Here is a 13153-nt window from a genome sequence, read left to right as displayed (position 1 = left end):
GTTTTTAACTTTCAGAATTTAATAACAAGTTGACTTTTCTATTTTTTGGTATTAAATTAAAGACTTGTTTAACAATTTTAATTTGGGATTTTTTTTCTTACTATACTATATTTGAAACTTATTTATAAAAATTATCCTAATTTTATATATTACCAGCCCTAAATAAGGATTACTTACAAATTATATACAAGTTATATTAGTGCCTTAAATTAGGGGATTCCGTTACACTTTTTCCCTTTTTTTCACCTCTCCTCTTTCCCTATTTACTGCCACCTCTCTCCATATACAAATCCATTACTAGTGCCTTAAATTAGGAGATTCAGTTACACATTTTTCCTTTTTTCTCTTCTCTCCTCTTTTTCTATTCTCTGCCACCTCTCTCCATATTCGGACTTTAAATTAATTTTATGATCTCATTGCTTTAAGAGTTGGTTGGGGATGATTTGTACAGTTTCATAAGTGTTCTTCACAGTCATTTCTTGTGAAGATATATATCACGTCTCTCACAGTGAGGGAGGGAGACACAATGTGGAGGATGAAGAATGTATATACGAGAAGCCCCAAAACTAGAATGCAAACGTAACACAAATTATTAACTCATCAAGTAACTCCATCATTACTTCAAAAGTTGTACATAAATTATATTCATAACTCCATTATTTGGATTTAGCGCTCATTCTATTCATAACTTCATTATATTCATATATAGTAAATAATCCCGTAGAGTGGCGTCTATCAAGAAGTGATGTTCTGGATTCAACGCCCATTGACCAGCAATTTGTGTTTATCCCTCTGCGCCAAACCAAAACAATAGAGACATTGACGATAAACAACACCTAAACCAGACAAGTTAAATGTCGGAATATTCAAATTTGATACAAATTTGATATATCTACAATATATAAACTAAAAATAAATTTTGTATAACTAATTATATAGTATACAACTTATCTACAACTTTCATACATTATTTTTACCCAGTTAAATACAACAACAACATCATACAATTTAAATATAATTTTCATACAAATTTTATACAACATGTCTTCTGTATGTATTTTGTAAAAGATTTGTATATATTTTGTATGTGGTGTGTTCTTCTTCCATAATGAAATTCCAATCAAAACTTCCTCTCTTAATACAATTTTGATACATATCAATAACTTTATGTAAAAAAGATAGTATTTATAACTTGAATACAAATTTCATATAAGGATTCATACATTATACAACTATTTTTCAACTTTCATACAACATATAAAATAATATATATATATATATATATATATATATATATATATATATATATATATATATATATATATATATAACTACAATAGAATACAATTTAAATATAATTTACATATAATTATAATACAACTTTAATACAATTTCGTAAGTATATTGTATGTCATGTCTTCTTCTTCTTCTTCTTCTTCTTCTTCTTCTTCGAGCTTTAATCTGAAATTCAGCCAAAATCAAGTCTAATCTTCACCAAATACCCTCAAAATTGAGATATAAACTCCAAACAATATTCTCAATTGTTTACAACAACACCCAATCCAAACAAATAATAATTTTTGAAAACCCAAATTTGAATTCAAAGCTTCAAAGCTTTTTAATAACTGTCAATGGTGGAGAGTCAAACACCTTCAAAATTTATTGATTGACAATTTCAATTTGGACACCAATTGTGCAATGTGAAAGAAAATTGCTAAGTTAAAACTCTATAGTAAAACGATTGAAATCCATTGATGAATTTCATTAAAATTATATACAACATGAAAGGATAAAATGTAGAGAATATCAAAGGAAGAAAAAATGGGGAAAGAACAGAGAAGGAGAGAGAGAGACCAGGAGAGAAAACATGGATGAGAAATAATTGATTCCTTATTCAATTCCTAATATAAATGGATACTCATTTAAAACTAATTTATATGTAATTGGTAAATTGTATATGGTCATGTAATTAAATTAAAATTTGATTAGGGAGGGTAATAAAGTTTCATATGTAGTATAAGAAGGTAAAAATTCCTTTTAATTTTAACTTGGAGAGGTTCTTTGGGCTTGCGCCCCAAAAAAATAAGAGAATTTGGCATACCGTGACAACTGTCAACGTTTTGGCAATATTTTAGCCAAGAATTAGATTTAGCATTTTAAGCCCAAAATAATTGGCATATATAGTCAAATTCCCAAAAATGGTGAGAGATAATAGGAGAATCTGAGGATTTCCATCCAAATTTCATGCCTGAAAGATATATCTTTATCCAAAAATTAAAAACTAAGAAGAAGAAAAGGAAAGGAAAAACATATATCAGATTTTTTTTCTCCTTTCTTCTTCTTCTATCTTCTTCTCCTTTTTTGGTTGGATTGAACGACTATAAGGATTCCTATTCGATTTTTACCTAGCTTAAATGTAAATTCTAGTACTAATGAATTTTGCTCTTCTTCTCTTTCTTTTTCAAGAGGCAGATTCTAATTTTCTTCTTCTACTCTTTTATTTGAAATTGTAAAAAAATATATATGTATTTGAAGTGGTGTTCATCTATGAATATCACCATGTATACTTGTGTGTATATCATGGTGTATATCGTGATACACATCATTGGATTTGGCAATATAAGGTTAAATCGAAATTAAATCGTCCAATTTGATTTTATAGAGGGCGAAATTCATTCTGAATAAACTTATTTAAATTTTGTTCTTGATCAAAGAAGGAAAATACATCTTTGATATAACAGGTTTAGAGCAAGTTTTAAAATATAAAATAATAAATATAATTATGGGAATAAATAAATTTTGGTATCATTTTAATATACAAAAAAGAAAAATAAATTTTTGATATACACAGAGAAGAAAAATAAATTTGTAATATCCATTTTGATATACACATATTCGATGTAATATATATTATGATATACAAGCAATATAATTATTTTTATTGTGATATACATCGATATAGAGACAACAATAAAATTTACATACTATATTTATAATTTCATATTTTAGATATACAAAGAAGGATATATATATATATATATATATATATATATATATATATATATATATATATATATATATATAAACAAAGAAGAAAATAAAATTATGATATACACATTCTTGTTGTGATACACATTTATTGGATACTGTATAGAAAAAAATACGACATGACACGTGGCCGCTTAAAGGAAGGACACGTGGAACACAAGATGGGGATGGTCACCAAACATAGCTATTCCGCTTGTCACTAGAAGGAATAATGATCATAAAAGGAGTATTAAATACTTTGCGCCCGGTAACATTTAATACATAATATTTTGTAGCATTAAGAATGATGGCCTGTTACAAGAAATTTGGCATTTATGTCTAACATTAGATCTTCATCAATGGCCCTCATAATTGACATTAAAATAGCTATAAATAGAGAGCTCAGTTATCATTATAAATGACACGAATTTTCTGGCTAACTTATACTACATTCTATACAGTATTTTAATACAATTTTATTTTCTCGCTTTTGATCTCATCATTGTTGTGCCCGAAAACCCTGTTCCCAGACTCATCAGCGTTGTTGTTCCATCTACATTCTAAGGCTAAGTGTTTTATATTTCATCAGTTATTTCATTATCTTTTGGATCAAATTAATTCACTTGTCTAGAAACCACAAATAAATTCAACTGTACCGTTTTACGGGTAAACAGTTTGGCGCCTACCGTGAGGCCTAGACAATCGTGCGATTAAATTGATCCTTGTCTTTTTTACTAACGTGTTTGATTATTTTGTATTAGCAAAAATCACAAAAGAAATGGCAGATAACACTGTTAACGGCACATGCAATCCTGAAATTCAAGGGGAGCATCCTTATTTCGAGGATTCAATTAGTGACACTCGCAGTGAGGGGAATGACGCCACGCTAGTGCATGATGGGTAGTACCCTCGACAGGTTCGGGAAACGACTCCTGATGATGCTGATAAGGAGCATGTAGCGGATGCAGTGAGGGTCTTGCAAGAGCAACATGCAATCATTCTAGGCCATCTCACGCGGCATGATCAGGTTATGACGGAACTAAAACAGGCACTATCAGGTGCTTCAAATAATGAGAACAGGCGAGATCCAATTCCTCCCAATGTTCCCGCAAACCAACGATGGAGAGATTCGACAAGGACAAAGTTGGCTCTTACGGGGCCGGGGGGAGTAGATCCGACCTTAACAACGGCAACGATCCGTTCAAGGAGGAACTTTTGCGGTTCATGAAGGAAGTAAATACCCGCATGGATCAAATGCCGGGCGCGCTACCAGTATTGAAAGGCCCGAACTCGAAAAAGTATATTCAATTACTGTACAAATCGAGTGCGGCCACGAAATTAATCCTGAAGCGGTTCAAAATGCCTGAAATGCTGAAGTATGACGGAACTTCAGATCTACAGGAGCACATTACCACTTACACAACAGTAGTGAAAGGAAATTATTTGTCTCCTCACGAAATTGAGTCCGTGTTGCTGAAAACATTTGGTGAGACTCTCACGAGGGGAGCTTTAACGTGGTATTCATTATTGCCCAAGCATTCCATAGATTCCTTTGAGATGCTCGCAGATTCTTTCATCAAAGATCATGCTGGTACCAGAAAGGTACAAGCCCAAAAGGCCTACATATTCAGGATCACGCAGGGAGAATTTGAATTATTATGAGAGTTCATTACCCGATTCCAGAAGGAAAGGATGTTACTACCGGCAGTCCCGGATGAATGGGCGGCTGAAGCGTTCACCAAAGGTTTAAATTCAAGAAGCTCGGACGCTTCCCGGAAGTTGAAGGAAAGTCTGCTTGAGTTTCAAGCGACAACTTGGGCGGATGTCCACAACCGATACGAGTCAAAAATAAGGATCAAAGATGATCAGGTTGGCTTTCCATTGTCGACCAAAGGACGGAAGAAGAATAGAGAAAACACGAAAGATGATATTGACACGGATAGACGGACTTTGAGGGGCCGATTTTTGCCCTACGAGCGGACAGAAGGTCGTGGCAGGAGCTTCCGAGCAGCAGACAAGTTCACCATTGATAGAAGGACTGATCGTTCCCGGAACAACAGATTGCTACAGGATAGAGAAATCTCGGGGTCGTGATATTCTTCTTAACCAAAGTTGTCAGAGTATAACTTCAATGTCAGTGTGGTGGAGTTGGTATCAGCCATGAGAAATATCAAAGAGGCACGATTCCCAAGACCTATGAAATCTGATCCCAGCCAAAGGGATCCCAATTTATGGTGTGAATACCATGGCACTAACGGACACCGGACTAGGGACTGCCAACATCTCCGGGAAGAAGTGGCAATACTGTTAAAGAATGGTCACCTCAGAGAATTCTTGAATGACCGAGCTAAAAACAATTATGGTCGGAACAGGGGCAACATGAAAACCTCGAAAGCAGGAGAAGAACCCCCACGCCAAACGATCAACATGATCTTCAGAGGAAATGAAATTAACGGGGTCACCTTTTCGGCAGTGAAGAAGACAAAAGTATTGATAACTCATAGTAAAAGTCTCCGAGAAGACGATATCACATTTACGGATGAAGATGCAGACGGATTACTACTACCGCACAATGACGCACTGGTAATTCTTTAAATGTGTTAGATTTTAAAATTAAACTTGCTTTAGTGGATCCAAGAAGTTCAGCTAATATCGTATAATGGAGATTACTAGAGCAAGCTAAACTCACTGGAAGCATTATCCTGGCAATGAAACTCCTCGTCGGATTCAAGCTCACAAGCGTGACAACCTGGGGAGAAATTTTGCTGCTCACGAATGCTGAGGGAGTAATGAAGACAACTCTCTTCGAAGTGGTAGATAGAGACATGGGGTATAACATCATCTTGGGAAGACCATGGCTACACGAGATGAAAGTTATGCCTTCAACATATCACAAATTGTTAAAGTTTTTGACACCCGAGGGGATCAAGCAGATAAGGGGTGATCAACCGGTAGCAAGGGAGATGAATGCAATTTCGGTCTCCAGTAGCAAAGGAAAGGAACGAGCGGCATAGCAATTACCGGAACTGGCACCTGCCCCCGAACCGGATGAAGTTAGCGCGGGAACAGAAGAGTCAGAATAATACCAGGTACCAAGGTATTTTCAAGTACCATAAGATACAGACGCGACGAAGTTCACGGTAGAAGAACTGGAGCAAGTTGCATTATTCGAAGAATTCTTAGAAAGGAAATTCCATTTGGGAACAGGACTGCACTCGGAGCTCAGGTCTTCTTTTATCGAATTCCTTAAAATTAACGTTGATTGTTTTGCATGGCCGCACGAGGATATGACAGGAATCCCGATAGAGATAGCCATGCACAAGTTAAGCTTGGATCCCAACATACCTCCGGTAAGGTAGAAGAAGCGCCTTATTGCCAAAGCAAGGAATAAATTCGTCAAAGAAGAGGTAATCCGTTTATTTAAGATTGGTTCAATTTGAGAGGTAAGATATCCGGACTGGCTAGCCAATGTAGTTGTAGTTCCTAAGAAAAATAATAAATTTCGCATGTGCGTAAATTATAAGTATCTTAATAAGGCGTGCCTGAAAGACTCATTCCCATTATCAAATATCAATCAAATGATTGATGCCATGGCCCGACACGAGTTAATGAGTTTCCTCGATGCTTATTCTGGGTACAATCAAATCAAGATGAACCCAGAAGATCAGGAAAAGACTTCATTTATAACGATTTTTGGCATATATTATTACAATGTGATGCCCTTCGGGTTAAAGAACGCCGGAGCCACTTATCAACGACTCGTGAATAAGATGTTCGAAAAACAAATAGGAAAGACTATGGAAGTATATATAGACGATATGCTCATTAAGTCTTTGAATGTAGGTGATCACCTGAAGAATTTGCAAGAAATATTTGACATCCTCAGGGAGAACAATATGAAACTTAACTTAGAGAACTGTGCGTCCGGGGTCAGTTTAGGTAAGTTTCTAGGATTCCTAGTCTCACAAAGGGGAATTGAGGTAAATCCCGACAAAATTAAGGCCATAAAGGACATCCCGGGTCAATTGTCTAACGTAAAAGAAGTCCAGAGGTTCACAGGGAGATTGACAGCTTTGAGCAGGTTCATTTCTCGTTCATTGGAAAAATGTCATTGCTTCTTCGCACTACTCAAAAAGAAAAACAATTTCGAATGGACACCGGAGTGTCAGCAAGCCTTGAAGGAGTTGAAGAAATATTTGTCAAGCCCTCCATTGCTCTCAAAACCAAATGAAGGTGAAACGTTGCTAGTCTACCTCGCGGTTTCAAAAGTTGCAGTAAGTGCAATTTTAGTCAGGGGGGATGAAGGTACACAATCTCCCATTTATTACGTTAGTAAAATTTTAACAGGAGCAGAAACTCGCTACCCACATCTGGAAAAGCTGGCCTTAACTCTCGTAGTCGTTGCTCGGAAGCTAAGGCCCTACTTCCAATGCCACCCGATAGTTGTGGTGACTACTTTCCCTCTAAAGAATATCCTCCAAAAACTCGAGCTCTCGGGTAGATTGGCCAAATGGGCCGTCGAAATGAGTGAGTTCGATATAGAATATAAATCGAGGACTGCAATTAAGTCGCAAGTCTTGGATGACTTCATGGCGACTATTACCTATGGCGGCCAAGGAAAAAATAATGCTGTCAGAATCGACATCGGGAGTTTGGACCTTATTTATGGACGGAGCTTCAAACGTAAAAGGGTACGGGCTTGGAATAGTCTTGATCACGCCTTCCGGGGAAACCTTAAGGCAAGCCATCAGAATGATTCCTTTGACTAACAATGAAGCAGAGTACGGAACTTTGATTACAGGTCTCGAATTGGCCCGAGGGCTTGACTCCGAAATCATCGAAATCAAATATGATTCGCAGTTTGTGGTGAATCAGGTCTACGAAATTTTTGACACCAAAGAAGAATGTATGCAGCAATACGTGATAAAAGTTTAGGCTTTATTGGCATGATTCCGAGATTGGTCAATTACTTATATCCCGAGGGAAGATAACACGGAAGCAGATGCATTGGCAAATTTGGGCTCATCGACAGAAGTCAGGGATCAGAATCATGAATGGTAGTACAACTGATGAACTCAGTCTTGGACACAAATGGTTACTATGAGGTGAATTCGACTAGTTTAGTGTGGGACTGGAGAAACGAAATAATCGATTATCTCGAGCATGAAAAGTTGCCCGAAGACCCCAAAGCATCAAGAGCGTTACGCGCCAAAGCTGCACGTTATAGCTTCAAGAAAGGCCAATTGTACAGAAAATCCTTTCAAGGCCCGTTGGCCCGGTTATTAGGAGCATCAGAAGCTAACTATGTCATGAGAGAAGTCCATGAAGGGATATGCAGCAACCACTCAGGTGCAGATTCTTTGGTGCTGAAATTAGTTCGGGCATGATATTACTGGCCCCGTATGGAACAAGATGCCAACGACTTCATACGAAAATGTGATAAGTGACAATGCTACGCACCACTAGTACATCAACTGGTAGAACCCCTACATTTGGTTCTGTCCCCGTGGTCGTTCATAAAATGGGGGATGGACATCGTCGGACCACTACCACCGTCTCCCGGAAAGGTAAAGTTTCTTTTAATTTTGACTGACTATTTTTTAAATGGGTGGAAGCAGGTCCTTATCAGAAGATCGAAGAACGTGAAGTGGTCGACTTCCTGTGGGAAAACATAATTTGTAGGTTTGGAATACCAAAGAGATTGTATGCGACAATGGGTCGCAGTTTATCGGTGCAAAAGTTACAAAGTTCCTTGAAGATTTTAAGATAAAGAGGATTACCTCTTTACCTTATCATCCGAGCACAAATGGTCAAGCAGAGTCAACAAACAAAGTGATTACACAAAATCTAAAGAAAAGGTTGGAAGCAGTAAAAGGCAGCTGGCCCGAAGAATTACCTGGGGTTCTATGGGCCTACACAACAACGGCCAAGTCAAGCACGGGAGAAACCCTTTTTTCCTTTGTGTATGGCACAGAAGCTTTGATACCGGTAGAAGTAGGGGAACCAACCTTAAGGAATTTCCAGGCGAACAAAGAATCGAACAACGAAGCAATGCTAATCAAATTGGAGCTGCTCGAGGAACGCATGGACTTGGTGCATGTCAAAATGGCGGCTCAAAAGCAGAGAATGGAGCGATATTATAACCGAAGAGCCAACCTCCGTTATTTCAAAGTAGGAGACTTGGTCTTGAGGAAGGTAACTCAAAATACCCGGGAACTCAACGCAGGCAAGTTAGGCCCAACATGGAAGGCCCTTACCGGGTTTCAGCTATCACTGGGAAAGGATCATACGAGTTGGCGAACTAGAATGGAGACAAGTTTCCCAACAACTGGAACGTGGCTCACCTCAAAAGATATTACTACTGACAAACAACAGTCAAACAGAAAGTATGTGTTGCACTCTTTTTCCCTTCGTTCAGTTTTTGTCCCAATTGGGTTTTTCTAGCAAGGTTTTTAACGAGGCAGCGATGAAAAGTATACTACGAAGACAGAAACAATAAGACCTCCGATGCCAAGGCTTCACTCGGAGGCGATTAGGTAATCTTTAGTTCGATAGCAAATTCCCACCGGGAAGTTAAGTTTGCTACCGAACAGAGGTTACCCGATCGTTCACGAACACAAACCACTAGAGGACTGTTAGGTATTCTTTCGCTTGATAGCATGGGTTCCTAAGGGGAAACAAGATATGTTGCCAAGTGAAGGATTACCTAGCAATTCATTGGTGGAATCTTTGAAGATACAAGACTTCCAGTGTTACAAATTGCATTCTTCGCATTCAAACACTGGGGGGGATGATATGAGAATACGGCAACACTGAATGCCACGTCAACCGGGAATGAAAATCTAGAAACAAAATGCTTTATCGGGATCGGGGACTGCACAATCAGCTCCGCATAAACAAGTTGTACAAGATAGCCACATGTAATGGCAATTTCTTTTTGCATAGCAAGATGCTTATGTATTTTTTGAAATAAAAGAAATAAAATGAAATACTTTTGTTTTTATCTTGTTTCTTGTCTGAATGATGAACTAACTTTGTCATTTAAAAGTTAAACAAGTACTTCAAATGTTAGTGCCGTAATGAACAAGAGACGTCCGCTTCAAGAGCACCATAAATATAAGAGGTCCCTCTCTTATAAAAACCATCACGTTAAAGAGTTGGTTCCGGAAGAATTTATGCCTGGAATCAAAAATGCTATCAGGGAAAAATACACCCGAAGCCGCATATGAAAAGAACGCCAAAAGCAAACTTGCGCAAATACTTATTGAAACCCTCACGTAAAAGGGATAATTCTCGAAAACAAAGTGCATCAAAGAAAATGCATCCGAGACCACATATAGAATAATGTGAATAGAAAAACATGCTCAAAATCCTTAAAATAATACAAGGGTTTAAAAACTTGCACGGATATTCAAGAAAAAGTAAGATTCAAACAAATATTTGAGCAAAAATATGTCTTCATTTATAAGAACGTGCGAAAAGAAATACAAAACAGGAAAAGACAAGTAAAGCTAAACTCCGGGCCCAGGAGAAAGAGAAGTATCCACGCCCCGGGAGTGGTAGACGGTTCCACCGATGGCTCGAGATTTTCCCCAGTCTGATCTTCAACATCGTCGCTATCCGATTCTTCTTCAGTTCCCGAAAATTCGGAACCAGAACCAGATGGGCCAGATACATCGGAACTCGATGGAAGGCCAGTCTTAGCGGCTAACTCAAGCTCGCGTGCCTTAGCAATTTCGACATCAATATCAATAATACTAACTTTGGCTTATTCCAAGGTTTTTCTCCTCATGCTGTACATGGCGTAAGTTTTTTAAACAATGAGGGAAGCCTCTCGGTGCTTGAGTTCTTCTTTGCATTGGGTTATCTATGCAGAAAGATTTTCCCGGACGGACCTAACAGATTTAAGGTTGACGTCAAGCTCGCGAACAGTTGAGCTAAAGAGCCTATTATGCTCGATAGTTTTCCTGTACTTCTCTTCTAGCTGGGCATGTTTCGCCCTCACGGCAGCAAGCTCTTCAACTTTGGAGTTCAAGGCTGCTTCCAAGTTAGTTACCCTTTCAACAGTAGCAGCCTCACGCTCGGTTGTAGCAAGAATGGCGTCCTGGACTTCAGCCCATTTAGCCTTGGCTTCATCAAATCTAACCCTCAGCGGTCCAACTTCTTGGCTAAGGGTTATCACTTCTTGCTCGCTTTGCTGCAAACGAGCTTCCAAAACGTTGACATTGGTGGCTCTGGTTTCCAGTTCTGAGAGACGTAGAAAAGTTTGGTCCCGGTCCACCAAAAGCTGATCCCGTTCAGAAGTAAGTCCTTCTTTCTCACGAATCAACCTTTGAAGGCCCTCAGAAGCAAGAAAGTTGGCCTTTAAAACAAGAAGAGGTAAAACTCAAAATACATTCATTCAAAAGTAGGAGAAATAACACAGGAAGAAAGAAATATACCGTTGCGGCGTTATGCATAGCATTGTTCAACAAACACTCTCCCGATAGTGTCTGAATCTTTTCCCAATCTTTCTATGAACCCAAAGACTTCAGATAGTTAGCAAGCTCCACCGGTCGGGAAAGAAGATGGCACCCGGTAGAAACCAAAAGAGTAACATTCCCCCTCCTCTAAGGATCTTCAGAATAGGCAGCATAATTTTCCCCCAAATTCCCATGAACTGGGGACTGTGGAAGAGAAACGCCTTCTTCATGGTCAGGTACGGCCGCTGGAGATGATGTTGCTTGTGGAAGAGTGGATGAAGATGGAAGTGACGTAGCAGTTGCTGGTGTTGGAGAAGGTGGTGATGAAGTTGATGGGGTAGAAGAATGAGAAACATTTGTGTCAAAAGCAGCACTGGATGTTGGGTACTCGCCAACCGAAGATGGCAAGGACCCGGTACTCTGCCTCGCAGTACCGGGCACAACAATTGGGTCCCGAGAACGGGAGTTGGCATTATCTATCAAATCAAATTCTCCCCAAAGTGCCAAAACATCATCCTCGGTTGGTACGACTATCTCAACAGGTTAAGCATCATGTTGAGATGATAAGGATCGTCGCCTACTATGAAGAGAAGATCCCTCATCACTAGCTTCTTCATCATCACCAATCATCACAGTGTCTATGACCGGCCCGGAAGGAGGACCAGGCGTCATCGCCACCGGAGATAGCTTGGGGACAACAGTTTTTGCTCGCTTATTCATTCCCACGGCCGAAGAGGAACGCCTTCTCTTTGGTTGCTTGTTCTCTAGCCGGGGACTCCGTGAAGAAACGTTTGTGCCCGAAGCAGGCCCGGAGATGCATGTTCGAGTAAGTGCCTCCTGAAGCAGTCTCGCCGCATCAGCAGGGTCAGCCAAAACATCCTCCTTGAGGACATCAACTGAGCTCGCAGGTAGACCTAATGTCATGAACAAAGTTAGGAGGGTTCAACCAACTTCTTCACATAGAAAACGAAAACAAGGTAAATTAAAGTTACCATGAATTTTGGCTCTCTACCCGTATTTAAGGGCCAGTTCTTTCCATAAACGAGTCTCGGGAGTCGTAACATCCAAGATCTTCTGAACCCACCGGCCCAAGCCTTCTACCACCGGTGGGATCCATCGAGTCGCTGTAACATACGAAGTTTGAAGGATCAATACAGGCATGAAAGAATATATAGTAAGAGAAAATATATTTAAAAAAATCTTACGAGTACGATTCCAAGCACTCAGAAAGGATGATGCCGTTGACAGAATGATATTATTGGTGGCAGTTACAACGAACCGTTTCATCCACCCACAGTCGTTGTCATCATCCATGCTAGTCAACAAAGCATGGTGGCTACGTTTGCAGAGGTTTATCATACCTCTTCCCCAGTTTCCTGACAAAGGCATCGAAGGCAGGCAACCGTCATCCATACTGAAGGGCTTACCTGTGCCAAGCACACTTGGTAGCGGAGTAAAAATTCTGCAATCACAGGATCAAGCTCTCCACTCAAAGAAAACGCACCCAAAGAAAAGGGATACTTGTAAAAATATGTAAAACCTTCCTTGGGAAGGGTCACTTGCTCCGATAGATCGGGAGCAATGATATCCAATTCATGGCAACGACAATCTTCCTTCACATCGGGAATACTGGAAGGACGAATGGAAGAAGAGTACCTGCTAAC

At 39.1% G+C, this 13153-nt stretch overlaps 1 protein-coding gene across 1 annotated transcript; it reads left to right on the top strand.

Annotated features, from left to right (window-relative positions):
- The first annotated feature begins 6845 nt into the window (after window positions 1-6845).
- LOC138900145 (uncharacterized) lies at window positions 6846-9471 on the top strand. The gene is made up of 2 exons (XM_070186854.1): window positions 6846-7332; window positions 8726-9471. The coding sequence occupies exons 1-2, from the start codon at window positions 6846-6848 to the stop codon at window positions 9469-9471; spliced, it is 1233 nt and encodes a 410-aa protein (XP_070042955.1).
- Window positions 9472-13153: the final 3682 nt, after the last annotated feature.

The sequence above is a fragment of the Nicotiana tomentosiformis genome, chromosome 10 (genome assembly GCF_000390325.3).
Source record: "Nicotiana tomentosiformis chromosome 10, ASM39032v3, whole genome shotgun sequence".
Classification (NCBI taxonomy): domain Eukaryota; kingdom Viridiplantae; phylum Streptophyta; class Magnoliopsida; order Solanales; family Solanaceae; genus Nicotiana; species Nicotiana tomentosiformis.
Note: the sequence above shows the minus strand (reverse complement) of the source record. Positions and strands in the feature narration are given on the sequence as shown.

Bases quoted from the DNA above. Each gene is read 5' to 3' on its own strand.
- LOC138900145 (XM_070186854.1), top strand. From the start codon at position 6,846: ATGCTCATTAAGTCTTTGAATGTAGGTGATCACCTGAAGAATTTGCAA. The intron at 7,333-8,725 runs GTACACAATCTC...GGAATACCAAAG, and splicing joins TTTAGTCAGGGGGGATGAAG to AGATTGTATGCGACAATGGG.